The 16,646-nt window shown below is 43.0% G+C and overlaps 1 protein-coding gene across 1 annotated transcript; it reads right to left on the bottom strand.

The window, feature by feature from the left end:
• Nucleotides 1–955: 955 nt before the first annotated feature.
• On the bottom strand, nucleotides 956–9,684 carry ANKRD1 (ankyrin repeat domain 1). The gene is made up of 9 exons (XM_030031474.1): nucleotides 9,578–9,684; nucleotides 7,776–7,955; nucleotides 5,829–5,966; nucleotides 5,631–5,738; nucleotides 4,882–4,980; nucleotides 3,670–3,768; nucleotides 3,427–3,525; nucleotides 3,164–3,262; nucleotides 956–1,887 (listed from the first exon to the last, which is right to left on the bottom strand). The coding sequence occupies exons 1-9, from the start codon at nucleotides 9,602–9,604 to the stop codon at nucleotides 1,777–1,779; spliced, it is 960 nt and encodes a 319-aa protein (XP_029887334.1). The 5' UTR covers nucleotides 9,605–9,684; the 3' UTR covers nucleotides 956–1,776.
• Nucleotides 9,685–16,646: the final 6,962 nt, after the last annotated feature.

The following is a 16,646-nucleotide window of genomic DNA, read 5'->3' as shown; positions in this document are numbered from 1 at the left end:
ATGCTCCCAATGTCCGGGTAATTGTGCAGAAACAAGTAGTGAAGTAGTGGCTTCCAGGGGTGGTGAGCAGAGGTGTGCTGTAATTTTTATGGAGAAGAGTGTGTTCACAAATAAAGCCTACAGCTGGCAAGGTGACACGCGTGAGTTATGGTCCTTGCGTGAGAAAAGTCTCATCTGTCTGAGGCTGTTGGCCTTAAGTCTAGGATAGCTGGCTGCAGACAGAATAGGTGTTTCTTCCGCATGCTCCTCTGTGGGGTTTCTGTAAACTCACTTAGTCTCCAAAATTGGCACTCCAGTACCAACTATTCATCACTGCCCACTCCTGACCCCACCTCATTGCCCTGGACATTGCCTTGGCCAGACTGTAAAGCCTGCTGGCTAGAAGCCAACTGACATGGGTTGGTGAAGGTGTGTGGGAGCCTGTGGTGTATTTTGCTGGGAGGCCATGCCATAGGGCGTTAGAATTTTAACTGAATGCAGCATGTAATGTCCCAATGAAATTGGACATTGATGCCCCTGCTAGCGGCACTGTTAAGATTGTTCTGTTTCTGCTAAAGCAAAGGTAGAGGTGCCTGCCTTTCCTAGCAGGACTCTGTCTCTCCCTTGGCTTGGGTAACTGAAGGTGTCTCATGTGGTCCACATAGTAAGTACTGACTTGCTGAGAAACTGAGATTTTAAATCAAACTCAGTAATAAAACTGTAACTTTGTTTTCGTAGCTACTCAAGTACTGTGTTTCTGCTTTTGTATATGTGTTTCCATTTAACAAAATAATTAAGAGATGGCATTTATCTAACAGTAGCAGGGATTTAGCTCAAGGACTGGCTGCTCTAGGCGGCTGAGACTCTTTTTTTTGAGTTTTTAAGAATTTTAGAAGACCAAGATGTGAACTTTCTTTAAAGAAAGAGACAGAATTACCCTGTGCATGCTCACCACTCCATAGCCCACTCCAGCAAATAAAAAGAGCCACTCTTTATTTAATCTGAAATAGGTCAGTACAAAATGTACAGAAAAAGCAGTACAAATTTACAAATATACATGATCTGTTTTTGCATTCTTTAATCATCAGACTTCATAGTAGTCTAGCTTAAAAAAAATTCACATTCCTGATACTGCCTCCTTTCACCTTCATAACATTGCACCTGAATCCCACAGTCCAAACAGTTACGTGATGGTTGGAGCTCTGTCCTCGAGCTCTTTATCAACCATGATTGCCAAACCCTGTACAAACCCTGTTACTCAACTGCTTCTTTAAATCCACTTGGCACCTCAGTACACCTTCTTCCATTGCACTTCCACATATCACCACTCATTTAACATATTATTTTAATAGTGAGAATTTGGCAGAGGCAAGGCAACGGTTGCAAGTATTCACTATTTAGAGCTATTGGAAGGCTTGAGGGAAGTTGCTAATGTAGTTGGAAATACTGCCATCTTAGACAAAAGGATTTATGTCGCTGGCGAAGATTGCATGAGGTGGTAAAGCTCTATAAAAAAAAGCTAAAATAAAACTAAGAATCATTAAAAATTACTTTTAAAATAAATAAATAATAAATAGTAATAAATAAAGCCATTTTAGAACCAGTGGAATTTTAACACTCAACTGCCTTTTAAAATAATTTCTTTGCATGTTCATTTTGCAGTTTTCAATGAAGGTGCCTCAAATAATCCAGTACTATAAATACTTTCAGTAAAAATACTATGTTCAGGGCTATTTTCCTCCAGGTTCCTATGAAGCATTTAAACGCAGCAAAAAGAGAGCGGTCTGGGTTCTCTCTTCATAACTTGCCTAGATGGACGCTCTTATAGGAATTGTCTTTCAGGCTGTTGAATATCTCTTTGGTGCCATTCTGCCACTGAAGAACAAGATCCATAGGGGTTTTCCCTTGCTGGTTAAAAAAGCAGAGGAAGCAAGATTTAACTTCAGCCAGTGATTACCGAGTCCTTTGTTCTTCCCTAAATATTTGTACAGTGCATCTGCCTGATGTGAGACCCTTCTGCATGCACAGGGTCCGACTTACTCTTGCCTCCCTGAGATCGGAGTCCTTTTGCTCTACAGATCTAGTCCCAGTCCTGGTCAGACTCATGATGAAATCTCCCTGACTTTCAGTGAGTCTAAGCCATAGTAGCAAATACTGTGAGTAACAGAGCATGCAGGTGTTTCTTTTGATCTAGTTTAAACTGATTAGAAATACATTTAGATGAAACCTCAGTAAGACATTCTTCTGTTTAATTGAGAATTCAGATAAGAGTTTGTACTCGTTTAATTAGGTTACGAACCACATCTAAATTAAGTAGGAGCAACTTTTGTGTGCAGACAAAGCCTGAGAGAGCAAGTCCTTGGCCTTCGGGGCTGTACCTTTCATCATTTTCATACTCTGATGAAGGATAATGCCAGGAGTGGCCCTGCTTTGGAGAGTGTGGGCAGAGAATAGGGGGTGCAAAGTGCTGCAGTGACTGGTTTCTTCCTTGCCCCCTGAAGTTTTGATTAATTGTCAATCAAAAACATTGACTGGCAGTGGTAAAACCCACAGTCCATCCCACGGCTGCTTGGTTTGGGTTTGGGAGAAAGGGTCTGTGATATGCTGTATCTTAACAAGTCGTCACAGAGCTCCAGCAATGCATCTGCTGCTGCTGCTGCTGTGGTGGCTGTGAGCGAACAGGCAGGTGTGGGGCTTCTTAAATTGAAGCTCTGCTGAGCCACAGGGATTTGTTGCCCAACGGTCAGGTTAACAGCCAGTCATCCAGATGTAGTGCTTGGGCTCGCCATCAGCTGTGGGCTTAACAGAAAGGAGATTTCTCTGACAAGCTAAGATCTTTGTTGTCTCAGTGGTGGTTGAAGCCCAGGAGTTGTGCACAGAGCAAGTATCTGTGCGTTATATCTTTTCAACATATGATATGTGTAATTAAAATAAATCATAGAAAGATGTTGTTTTAAGTTGCAGCTGATGAGTTCTGGTTTTAGAAGAGGTAGTGGTATTTCTTCTCCCTGACCTCACCCAAGTTATACTTTCCCTGTGTCAGCTCTGCTTTAATTAACTCTGAAGTGATCTAATTAAGTCTGTTCACCATGGTCGCTCTCGGCCTTGAAACCTATGAAACTGCTCTGAAGGGAAACTTATTCTAAAGCGTTTTGAATTACTGCATTTTTTTGCTGTTACTTACACAGTTCTTTATAGTTAGATCTGCTCCATACAGAATCAGAAGCCTGATCATTTTGTAGCGGTTCAGCCTCACAGCATCATGCATTGGTGTGTCTCCTTCCTAGAGGCACAAGACATGGACCACAGCATCAGTCCCACCGGTCCAGCACCGTGGTCCAGCCTCAACTGCGTAGCTGGGGTTTTTACAGGCACGTGGAACTATTGAGGCAGGCAGCAGCTTGATGCTACCTGATAGCTGACAGGTAAGAAGTTGTCAGTACTTACTCTGTCTCTGGCATTGAGATCTGCTTCACAGGCGATGAGGTGCTCCCCGCAGTCATACTGACCCGTTCTCACAGCCACGTGCAAAGGGGTGCTGAGCAGCTGAGAGGTGGGAGGAGGAAGCAGTCAGTGGCATGGAAGAGGTAAAGACCACTTCGAGAATGGCTGCCAAAAATTATCTACTTGGAGTAAGGGTCAGCTTTTCATCTCCAATTTAAAAAGCTGCAGAGTCCCAGAAACACTTACCTTGTCTCTTGCATTTCTGTTTATCCCTTTGTCCAGTAAGAATTTCAGAACATCCAGGTTCCCCCCCCGGCATGCCCAGTGCAGGGCTGTAGATTCAAGCTGCAGCAGGAAAAACAAATGGAAACTAATTTAATTCATCATTATATTAAAAAAAAAAACAAACCACAAAACATTTTGATCAAATTTCTAAATTAAGCCAAAAATAGTTTTTATGCAAATTAACCTAAAGCACTTCACTGTGATCACTGAGTTGTTGCTAGTAACAGCTTTTCTTATTTTGCCCTAATTTCTTTAGTTCTGTGAGTTTCTCACTCTTCACACTTGCTGCATATTGCTCTTAAAGACAGAGATCTTGGCAATGCTGCTGTGAGAGAGGATGTGTTTTGTCTATTCTGTGAACTTAGAAGTTATCTTTAGCCAGGTATGTGGCTGGTATGTGCTAGTTAATATTTTTTACTTGATGCCTTTTGGGTTCTAAAATGCATAGAAAATGAAGCTCAAGGGAAATAGTTCTCCTTTTTAGGAAAAAAACGACCAAACTTATGCAGATCCACAAAGTGAATTAGAACCCTTTTCCTCTACAAGATTCTGTTTCTCTGCCCTCAGCTGTGCCGGGACGGGTGGAATGGCCCTTGAAGGTCTCGCTCTGCCTGTTGTTCCTCCTGTTTCTTACACTCCAAGCACTGCTGGGTTAAGCGAGGGGGAGCAAGGCTGGCCCGTTCCAACTGTTTAGCAAAGGGAGGAAGAGCTCAGAGAGGAGAAGCAAAAAAACAGCTGCAGAAGCTATTGATACTCAGCTACCCTTGTGGCTGGCGTTCTGGAAGAGCAGGGGTCTCTCTGGAGTGCAGCCTTGAAATCCTGGTGGAGAAGAATGTACGTGTTGCGCTGAGCCCTGGATACATGCGTGGGACAGTGGTATCTCCACCACCTGCTAGCAGGCTGAAGTGGTAGCCTGACCTCAGCTCTCTTACCCTAAGTTAGGCTTTGTTGTTTGTGGCAGTCTTCTGTTCCTCTGCTTCCTGTGTTTTCCAGCGACCATTTTGGCAAAGGGAGGCAAACACCCCCTCCTGAAACCTCTTCTCAACAGTGTTATTTTAAGGATAAACTTACAGGCCTTTTAATGCTCCTCTTCTATATGAAGCACTTCTGTAAGTGCATCTCTTGGCACTTATAAAACAGTTTTTTGAAAGCAGTGTGAGTTGATGTGCATACCATGTCTTTCTGTTCAAGCTGGGCTCCAGCTTCCACCAACTTTTTCACCGCCTCTAGATGTCCTTCAGAGCATGCCCTGTGCAATGCAGTGCGTTTGTACTGGCAATTAAAACAGTGCAAAGTCAGATATTAAATATGGCACAGAGATATCTTTAAATCTTTTCTCCCCTCCTCCCTAGGATGATGGCAAATACATACTTCATGCTGATTCATTTTCAAGAGCTAATACTTTTGAGACCTGAAATCTGCTAAATTTTAATAGCATCCTGATAGCTGAGAGCTGCCTACCCAGCATTTTAAAGGGTGTGAGAAATATCTGCAGTATGGCATTCAAATTTAAAATTATGCCTGTTGAGTTCCCCCGTCCAACATGCTACACTGTGTTTTTCAAATGCAGCTTATACATTATGGAGTATGAGGGCAGGCAGCATCACTTTTTTTGTCGTTCTGCAGACAAATTTCTTGTCTCTTCATCTGTAGCATTGGAAGATCACCAGTTACAGAAAATCAGGGTCTCCTGGGCACCAACAGCTTTCTTTTAAATATAAAGATTCTTTTGAGGTAATATTACTTCAAAGGGTCCCAGTGGCCCCTCTATCATTACAAAACTTCCAGCGTTTATTTACTTCCCCCCACCCTTTTTTCTCCTCATAAATGTAGTAGCTACAAAACCTAGTGGTAAAAGTTATTTTTGCGCTGCAATAACCTCTCTTCTGTAGCAGGCTTAGCAGTAAGAAGGAAAATTGTACCTCATCACAGATGTTTGGATCCCCTTTGTCTGACAGGTATTTTTCAATTACTGGCAACTTATTCTCCAGTGCAGCTCTAAAGAATGTGGGTATATCCACTGGTCCTGTCTGATGGAAAGAAATATACAGGGCATAAATGTGCGTGGCACAAAACCCCATCAATGCTTTCCCAGAAGAAGGTACTTTGAAATAACTTACAATAACTTCTGGTTCAGGTTCCTTTAAAATGGGCGCTTTCACTTTCTTGCATTTTTTCTTCTTCTTCAGCTGAATAATTTTTTCAAGATCCTCCAAGTTTTCAAGTTTTGACCTCTCCTCTAATTTCTTCTTCTTCAGCTGAAATAAATGAGGGAAGCCAGCAAGCTGAGCGGAGTGTGACTACCTCTCCCTTTCAGAGTGGCAGGACAGTGTGTGATACTATTCAGCTGAATTCAGTTAAGACTGGATGAACTTTGAAATAAGTTGTCTTTTTTTTTACAGCTAGGGCTAATTGGCCATTAGAATAAGTTACTAAGCGTGTGAGAAACTCTGTGTCATCTATAGTTTTTCACAGACCATTGGACCTCCTCCTAAATGCTGCTTTAGCCATATGTTGTGGGCTTAGCATGAATTTAGGCCAGGAGTCAAAGCAGCACTGAGGTCTTTTCTGGCCCAACAATTTAAGAAATCTCATGTGCAGCTTATGAGAGCTGGGAAGCTCCTGCAGTTTTAGCTGACTTCCACCAAGCGTTTTTTCTTCAACCACTTTTATGACGCAGACCCTGATTTATTGTAACTTAATCCTCTTTGATGAAAAATATACCCTTAAGTGAAGAGCAAGGTTTATACCATTCTTAGCATTTCAGTCAGCAAGTGTTACATTTTGGTAAGCTACAAAGAATGTCCTCAGTATCCTTGGAGGGGCAGTTCAATAAATGTTTAAGACTTCTTCAAGCCTGCTTGTAAAAAGCATCCCTGCATGAAGTCAGTATGGGGGACTGCTAACATCAAGGGCAAATGTGTTGCCTGAACTGAGATCCTAGGTACCATGAGGTGTCCTTGACTTCAGGAGGGGGATTCACAAACAAGGGGGAACTCAGGGGGAATACAGATGACAAATTCTGTCCCATGGTATCGTTAAGGGTAAATACATTGGTGAGACCCTGTCATATGGTATACATTTTTTTCAACTGAATTCTTATTCCACTTATTTCCACCTCTTCTTTTTATTCTTCTCTTCATTTACAGTTTGATCGGCAGATCACTGACTTAATGAAAAATAATTATGTTTGCTGAGTGGACTGTGGATCAACTGGAAACCCAAAAAGTTCTTAGGACCCTGTTTTGGAGGAACTCAAAAAAACTCTGTAGCAAGTAATGATCTCTGGTGAAGGTGAAGGTCAGTAGTGTTTATTTTAATATTTCTGAGGCTCACTTTCCCACCCTTCTTTTTTCAGAACAGTCTTATGTCCCCAGCTAGTTAGACTCTTTCGTTCCCAAATCACTTTAAATTTTTAGGCCAGTTGGTTGCTTATTCACCAAAGAATTTAAGAAGTTACAGCTACTGTATTTGGGAGGAAAAAAGCATCAGTTCTTAGGGATATAGGGAGAATTGTCATGCTCCAGGAATATAAATTGGTACTTTTCTGTAGACCAGTATCACTTTCATTTGTAATTGTTTTTCCTAAATGTGCTAGTAAGCATAATGCAGTGTTTTCATAAAAAAGAAAGTTTCATGGTAGATAAGGCTTCTGGCTTCAGAAATGCACTCCTATCTATCTTGGCTTAGTTATTTTTGGTGGCAGTCATTAGGTGTGCAAGCTGAAGGTGTCTTACTGGCTATGATTGCTCCCCCCGCTTACTGACAGCTAGCAGCAGAGGACTCTGGGCAGGAGGGAGCCCCCAGGGTTTCAGTCAAACGTTATAGGGGGAGTTTGGGGTTCTGCTTCACAGTGTTACTGCCTGCATCCATAAGCTACAGGATTCAGCAGATCTCCATGGCCTTCAATGGACTTTAGACCAACCTCTTTTCGTGGTGATCTCCCAAGGGTGTATCTAGCTCATCATGCATGTATTTCTAACTTAGAAAGAGGCAAAACTTCAAGGGCTGCAACAGACAGCGCACACAGGATGATAAAAAGCCAAGCACAAAACCCAAGAGCCTACCTCTGCTTCTAGTTTTTTCTCCTTCTCATAAGCCAGATCACCTCGGGTCAGTGAGTGTTCAGAGACTGTCTTTAGGTCCTCCTGCTTCTCTAATCTTACAGCAGCTTCATACTCTCCATTTTTGAAGTCCTCAGGGAGGAAGCTGCCAGTCTCTTTATCATCGGCTTTCTTCCCAGTCACCTGTAAAAGCAAACGTGATATAATACAAGCAGCAGTTTCATGACTGCAGTAGCCACTCCCTGGGAACATGGATTACCTAGGAGCTAACTGCATGTCATTCCTCTCCTGCTCTAGGAGCGTGTGACAGACAGAGTGCAGACCTCATTCAGCCTGTGCCTGGATTAACTGTGTACATGAATGGCTAGAGCAGTCTTGCTTGCAGGCAGACCTCCCACATCCACGCAGCAACTCCCCCTTGGCATCTTCAGGACCTGGATCAAGATCCATGAGGCCAGCTTACAGTCTAACTCCCTGCCTGGCTGGGGCCGAGGTACTGCTGTACTGACAAAAGCCAGAGAGTTGGAAAGAGCATCCTTTTTGTTCAGGGTTTTCTTGTTTGCTCACTCACCAGCATGTCAGACTCATCAGAAGTCTGTAAAAGGCTGTGGTGGAAAAAAGCCACCCCGACCAGCCACCACCACCCTGCAAGTGTTGAGCAGGGGAACTGAGCAGGTAGAGTGGGAGCAGAGCCTTTCTCCCTTGGGACCTTACGGTTTTATTGAAACCCATCCAATGCAGTTAAATTGGGTTGCTGAGTAATTTCAAGGCTCTTTTACCCATCACTGTCAGTACCAAAGTTCCCATTTATAGCACTCGGCACAATAGCAGAAGGTAGTTCCCGCCCAGAAGCTATGTGATGCTGCGCAGCAGCACAGCTTTCAATAGCTTTCAGAAATATTTCTGAAGCTCAATTAAGTATGTACAAAGAGATAACTTGTTAAACTTAGTAGAAGCTGTTGTGTATTTTGAGAGTGGTTCAGTAAATTCATGTGGCCTAGACTGCCTTCCCATTCAATCACCTCGTAAAATCGTGTTTTTGTAGAGTTTAACACTAGAGAAACTGTCAGGGCCTTGCCGAAGAATTTAAGACAGCATTAACTAGTTAGGCTGTATGGCAGTTGCACCTTAACATAGCCATCTGGCAAAAAAAGCAGTTTCTGCATTATGTTCCAGTGTTTTACTGGATCGTTCCTGTTTTCCAGTTTATTGATCAAATCAGGCATTCTTAGTCTGAACCCTGCAGTGGAATGTCCCATTACTTGTGGTCTGGTTTAGACATTACTTTTCAAAGGCTTGTTATACCGTGAACAGCAGTGGGTTTAGGAACTGTTAGTTTATTATTAAAAAATAATACTATTACTAAACTCTTTGTTTAGTATTAGAAAATACTTTAGTTTCCCTGCATTGATACCTCCTCCCAGTCCCTTACTAGACTGGAATTAGTCAGTGTGATCATTAACTTAGTAGCTTCTAAATAAATAAAAACTGAAATCAAGGTCAAATGAAAATACATAGCTAAATTTTGGTCAGTCTCTTCTTCCTGGTGAACTATGTTCTGATGCAAAATCCAAACAGCTACGTAGTTTTATCAGTGGTGAGCTCCCTTCCCAAGGAAAAGTTAAAGTGAGAATATAATGGGGTAACATACAGTATGTACAGGGTTTGCACCCATAGCACAGCAGTGCTGGTAACCTGCTAAATCACTTCAAGCATCCACAAAGGTGGTTGTCTCTCTCTGCCTAATATAATGACAGTCTAGAAAGAAAAGTGATTATGAGTAAATGAAAGAAGGTTGTACCTACCAGCTCTTCTACTTTCATCATCATCATATTTGCTGGTGTTTGAAGGCTGTAAGGCTGAAACTCCCAAATGCTCAGGCCAGCTCTGCAGGGACCGCCACGCTAGCTTTGCTTATATATCTTTGGGAGAACTGTGCCTGGATGAGATAATCTTCCAACCTGGGAATCCAAGTATGCCCCTTGGGCTTGCCAGCTGAGAGGTAGGCTCGCGCTCATTCCAGACATGCTAACGAGCCAGATCTGGTGTCGAGGCAGGGAGGGGGGCGTCAGTTAGGCGAGGAAGGGTGAGCCTCACAGTCTAACCACACCGAGTATGTGAATCGGAATGAAATGTGAGCTCATCATTCCTTTGGCAATGACTGCACGGCTCAGCAATGTGAATCATTCTGTGTTCCCAGTGCCCACTAGGACAGCTGTCTGTTGATATAGCACTATAACTTCATCTTCTTTTTTTTTTTTTTTTTAATTTGTTTTTAAACTGACATTCAGATGACTGTAAGACACTGGATAGGGTAAGTGGCTTATGTACAATACGTGTAGTAATATCTTCCTAATAAATGGATTATGACCCCTTAAGTCTCGGAAAGCCATTCTTTTCATTGCTATTTATTCTCGGATGATAAACAGTTCTAGGGGAAAGGATTTTTCTCATCATGATGGCAGTCTTCTATATTTGTTGGAGGAATTCTCTGAAGGGATTGCTAAACCAGAATGATGTCTCTGGTGCTAAAAGGGCCTATGACGTGATAAGTTACAATCAGTGTAAGATCTCAAAACAGCAAGCTTTGCATTTTTCTGGGACTTTCTCAGTGATCATAAGCAGAATAATAGATTATGTCCTATTATGCCAAAAAAAGTAAAACTAATACTGTTTTCAAAGTCAATATTTTCCTTTTGGGTATCAGAGAATAGGGGCACAGAAATGATTTGTTCATTTTTTGAGATTAGATGGGTTACAGACAAATACATGCAGATGATGTGTGTGTTTTGGGGAAGAGGAGTTATTGAGTCCTTTGGAAAAGCTTTTCTTGTGCCATGAATCAGAGTAGCCTGGAAGCAGGAGAATGAACACCAGCAGAAGGAAATTTTATAAAAGGAAGATGCACTAATCTTTGCATTTAAAGAGTGTGGATAAATGCCAAGAAAAATCAGTTCTGGCATTCTGCAATGCTTGGACCTCCTGTCTAGTTAGGTATAAGCCCAGCTGTAGGCATCCAGGTCACCTGGCTGAAATGAATACAACTGCTCAGGTGCTTCAAGTACAACATGTACATAAGTGCTTCACCAAATCAAGACCTATCTTGGGTGTTGTTTGTATCATTAGCATCATTAGCATGCTGCGTTCCTGACACTGACCTTTCAAGGTGTCTCTCCTCTGAACTATCTCCCAGTAATCTGAGTACATCCAAACTTGTCTTCTAGTGCCCATCATACCTATGCCCTCCCTTTCCCTGAAATGAAGCTGGACATCAGGTGGTTCCTTTACTACTCAGAATATATATGACATTAGAGGATGAGCCCCGGAACTAAAATAGAGTATGTGGCAGCAATAGAACCTTTCAGAACATTTTTTTCCAAACCTAAGTACAGCCAGGCTATCATTCCCCCAGCGTGGTATGTCCTGAATCACACTGCCGGGCTTTATTTCACAGCAGTTTTGTACTCCTGCTATGTGTCTCTATGATAAAAGGCAGCTTGGTTTGGCTTTTTCTTAGAATCATAGAATCATTCAGGTTGGAAAAGACCTTCAAGATCATCGAGTCCAACTGTTAACCTAGCACTGCCTAAGTCCACCACTAAACCATGTCCCCAAGTGCCACATCTACATGTCTTTTAAATACCTCCAGGGATGCTGACTCCACCACTTCCCTGGGCAGCCTGTTCCAATGCCTGACAACCCTTTCAGTAAAGAAATTTTTCCTAAAATCCAATCTAAACCTCCCCTGGTGCAACTTGAGGCCATTTCCTCTCGTCCTATCTCCAGCCACCTGACAGAAGAGACCAGCACCCACCTCACTACAACCCCCTTTCAGGTAGTTGTAGAGAGCGATAAGGTCTCCCCTCAGCCTCCTTTTCTCTGGACTAAACAGCCCCAGCTCCCTCAGCCGCTCATCATAAGACTTGTGCTCCAGGCCCCTCACCAGCTTTGTTGCCCTTCTCTGGACACGCTCCAGCACCTCAATGTCTGTCCTGTAGTGAGGGGCCCAAAACTGAACACGGCACTCGAGGTGCGGCTTCACCAGTGCCGAGTACAGGGGGACGATCGCTTCCCCGCTCCTGCTGGCCACGCTATTTCTGATGCAGGCCAGGATGACGTTGACCTTCGTGGCCACCTGGGCACACTGCCGGCTCATATTCAGCCGGCTGTCAACCAGCACGCCCAGGTCTTTCTCTGCCGGGCAGCTTTCCAGCCACTCTTCCCCAAGCCCATAGCGCTGCATGGGGTTGTTGTGACCGAAGTGCAGGACCCGGCACTTGGCCTTGTTGAACCTCGTACAGTTGGCCTCGGCCCATCGATCCAGCCTGTCCAGATCCCTCTGCAGAGCCTTCCTACCCTCGAGCAAATCGACCCTGCCTCCCAACTCGGTGTCGTCTGCAAACTTGCTGAGGGTGCGCTCGATCCCCTCGTCCAGATCATTGATAAAGATATTAAACAGAACTGGCCCCAGTACTGAGCCCTGGGGAACACCACTCGTGACCTGCCGCCAACTGGGTTTAACTCCCTTCACCACAACCCTCTGGGCTCGTCCATCCAGCCAGATTTTTACCCAGGGAACAGTACACCCGTCCAAGCCATGAGCAGCCAGCTTCTCCAGGAGAATGCTGTGCGAAACAGTGTCAAAGCCCTTGCTGAAGTCCAGGTAGACAACATCCACAGCCTTCCCCTCATCCACTAGGTGGGTCACCTGCTCATAGAAGGACATCAGGTCAGTCAAGCAGGACCTGCCTTTCATGAGCCCATGCTGACCGGGCCTGATCCCCTGCTTGTCCTGCACATGCCATTTGAGTGCACTCAGGATGCATAACCAGAACTGCTCCATAATCTTCCCTGGTACCGAGGTCAGGCCGACAGGCCTGCAGTTCCCTGGATCCTGCTTCTGGCCCTTCTTGTAAGTGGGCGTCACATTTGCTAACTTCCAGTCAACTGGGACCTCCCTGGTTAGCCAGGACTGCTGATACATGATGGAAAGTGGCTTGGTGAGCCCTTCCGCCAGCTCCCTCAGTACCCTCGGGTGGATCCCATCTAGCCCCAGAGACTTGTGTGTGTCTAAGTGGTGTAGCAGGTCACTAATCATTTCCCTTTGGATTATGGGGGCTTCATTCTGCTCCCCATCCCTGTCTTCCAGCTCAGGGGGCTGGGTACCCAGAGAACAAGTGGTCTTACTATTAAAGGCTGAGGCAAAGAAGACATTAAGTACCTCAGCCTTTTCCTCATCCTTTGTCACTGTTTCCCCCCACATCTAATAAAGGATGGAGATTCTCCTTAGCCCTCCTTTTGTTGCTAATGTATTAATATATAAGTATATATATAAACAAGAATATATGTATCCTTGTTTACAGATGTGCTATAACAACTTATCTCGGTCTGTTTTGTTCTGTGACACTTATTTGGGAGATTGTCTTGAAATCCACAGCCCTAACAGGACAGCTGCAAAGACTACTTCTTGTTTAGTGGAAACAGATCACAGCAGATACCTGATGTGGGAAGAGAAATGTAGGGGTTTGCTTTAAGAAAAAAAAACTGTTTAGGAAGCTGTGAACTACCTCTGGCCCTATTGTATTTGAATCTTACTTTCCCCGTTTTTTTTAAACAGCCTTTCCTTTTCCTTTTTTTTTGCTTTCCTTTTTTTTATACAGCCTGGTATATAAAACTGACTCAGCACAACCTAAACTGGAATGTTTAAGTGGATAGATCTTCCTCTGCAAATCGTACATAAATCCAGAGCCAGAGTAGCTTTACAGGAAACCTCAGTGCTCTGAGGGGAAACACAAACCCACTTCTCACATCATGAGTGCTACCAAAAACCCCCAGTTTATTTAGAGATAATTCAGTAATTGTCTTTAAAACATCCTATCCCTGATGACTAAACGAATAATAAAGAATAGAAAAGAATCTTCCTGGATTATCCTGAGTTTCTGTGTGAAAAGGATGGCACACAGAAACCCACTTTAACCTAAGGCTGGAATCTAAATTAACCTAATGATAAATGCTTTTAAGCTAAATGTCATGTAAACCAAGGTAACCCTATTGAAATAGTAGAAATGCACTGATTCATATCAGCTAAGACTCTCGGCCGGATGCTTATTGATAGTGCTTAATATTGTAGGGGGAAGTAGTATAATGAGCTTGCAACCTTGTGCTGGACTGTAACCACTTAATCACCTTTCAACAAGTGATTTCTCATTAAGGTGGTAATAGCAGATGGTCAGTGGGAGATATGTAACGGGAATCTGAAAAACTCTTGCCACTCCACTAAAGGATAAGGGCAGAGCAATGATCTGCAAGGTGTAAGGCAATCGGATATTGTCACAAAAAAGCTTCACAGAGAAAAACACAGAAGTGCAGTAGGCTCAGCATGACAGAGAGAAAACTATATGGCACACCCTGTTCCCTGCTATCAAAAGAGAACTTGTCTGAATAGTGTAAAGAATTTCTGTAATTAATTTTTTAAAGAGGTTAATGGTAGAGTGAAAGTATTATGTGTGATACAGATGATATTGCCACCTCCTGTCAAGTGTATTACCATCATGTTTTCAATGCCGTCACTGCTGTACTCAGCTATCTTACATTTTCCAGCACTCTGCCCTTGGCTCTGCCCTTGCATCCAAAGATGTTGCCCTTTGGAACGCCATTGTGCCTGGCTGTCTCTGTCCATCTCCTGCTGCTAAGTAAGTAAAGGTATGAAAAAATCAGTTGCTGGGGAGTGGTTATGCGCCTAAGAGGTTATTAATCCAGCAAAATATGTTCCGTGTGTGCAGTGAAGGATAAATTCATACCTAAGGTAAATGTAAGAAGCAGTAACCCATAGCTTACTCCTCCTGGATTAGTGGTCTGTTGGTGTGTAATGGCTTGTCTGTTTCTCAGTTTGTGTGAGCATCCAGCATGTCTCACATATATCCACATATAACAGAGCAGTAAATAATAGTATATTGCAAGAACTGTATTTGTTTCCCTCTCTTTTTTTAGCTGTTTGTTTTCCATAAAAGGCAGGAAACACTTTTATTTGTCTAACATATACTCTGATATTTATTGTCAAAAAGCAGTTTGGGTATCAGTTAACTATAATATGCAAATTATACCACTCATGCTCTAACTTTTTCAACATAGTGATATATATGTCTGTCTGCTTTTTCTAAATTGATCAGGGAATTGCTACATCATCAGTTTAAAACAACTTGGAGCCTTCTTACCACTGTATATTTTTGTGTATAAAACTACTAAAGAGAAATGCATTGTCTCCTTAGGGAAAAAAAAACCCAAACTATTTCACCTAAGAATATAAAGTTAGTTTTAAGTACCAAATTAGAAAATGAGAAATTATTAAATTAAAGGATGAGGCTATAATTCCATTTCTTCAGATCAGTTGTTATCAAAGAAACAAAGAAATCAGTCTGGCAGGTTGCTGGTCTGGCCAGCACAGTCCTCTGGTGTCAAAACCCAAACCAGCAATGAGTCAATAATTGCATCACTTACTGTAGGGCTTAAAAAAACCCTCCTCAAATGACGTTTGAGTTGGGGATTTCACATAATAGAAAAAAATACTGTGATTTCTATTTAAAAACAAGGGATTTGAATTTATCTGAGGCCGTGAGCTTTATCATGATGGCATTTGTACAACATGAATCTGGCTAATTCACCTTAATGGGTCTCAGTTAACAAGCAAGTACAGCAAAACATGCCAGAAGGGTTGTTATCTGTGGCCAAATGGGTTTATCTACTGGCTACTTGGCCTTCCTAGTCAGCAATGTAGGTGAAGGCCCTGCTGCTCCAGCACACCTGTGCCAGTGCTGTGGTCAAGGAAGTACAATATTCCCTCAGCTGCTGCAAAAAGGCTTTTCTGTATCAATGTGGAGTTGTCTAAAAGGTTTCTGCCATTCATAAATACTCTAGAGCAACTCCAAGTAAGTCAGGAAAGGAAAAGTGCTTAAAGTAGAGAACTGCAGAAGTTATTATCCTTACAGTGAGAAGATGCCTGCAAATCCTGGTCACTTGAGTCATGATCCAACAGGTACCTATGCTGGCCAACTGCTCTGCAGTAAAGCATGGCCAGTGCTTTTGACTGGCAATAAGGGAGAATTCAGCTTCACTCTAGAGAAGCTGTGACATTTTTAAGCTTTATTTTTATTTTTAATTTCACGTTGTCTAACTTAAATCCTCCAGTTATTGAATCTTGCTATACCCTTGCCTGAAAGCTCCTGAGAGCTCCCTCTTGTCCCAGTAGTGCAATGCTTTTTTGCTGTGTAAATGTAAGGGGATGCTATAGTTTTGGGTGATACAAACATCCCTCTGAAATGCTGCATAGTATGTGCAGGACTGTTCCTTGTTTATGAAGAAAAAAATCCAGGCCCTAGCTGTCCTTCTCTCCACTTACATAGCAAAAGTAGCAGCTCAGGAGACACAGAAGGGCTCTGTTGGGCAGCAGTGCCAGACTTCATGGGCTGTTCATGAGGGAGCAATGGTCACTTGCAACTGGCTGCTTCAATTTTGGGTATTCCACTCTGCAAAGGTGGCAAGTTTTGTGCGGGGCTGCTTACCAGCAGTGGTCAAATAGCATCCAACCGTTGCTTTGCCCTGTAGCATTACATTACAGCACATGTTGAAGTAGTCATCTAACAGGATTCCCAAATCGCTCTCCAGGCAGAATCGACCAAATTACAGTCATAACATCCGATAACAGGGAGGACCCTGGAAGGTCATCTAGTCCAAGTTTCTGCTCAAAACAAGGTCAAAACTGAATTTGGGTAAGGTTGCTCAGGGCTTCATCCAGTCAGATCTTGAAAACATCCAAGGACAGAGATTTCATAACCTCCCTGGCCATCCTGATCCAATGCCTGAGTATCACCATAGTGA

This window comes from Aquila chrysaetos, chromosome 11 (assembly GCF_900496995.4).
Source record: "Aquila chrysaetos chrysaetos chromosome 11, bAquChr1.4, whole genome shotgun sequence".
NCBI lineage: Eukaryota > Metazoa > Chordata > Aves > Accipitriformes > Accipitridae > Aquila > Aquila chrysaetos.
This window is presented reverse-complemented; position numbering and strand designations above follow the sequence as displayed.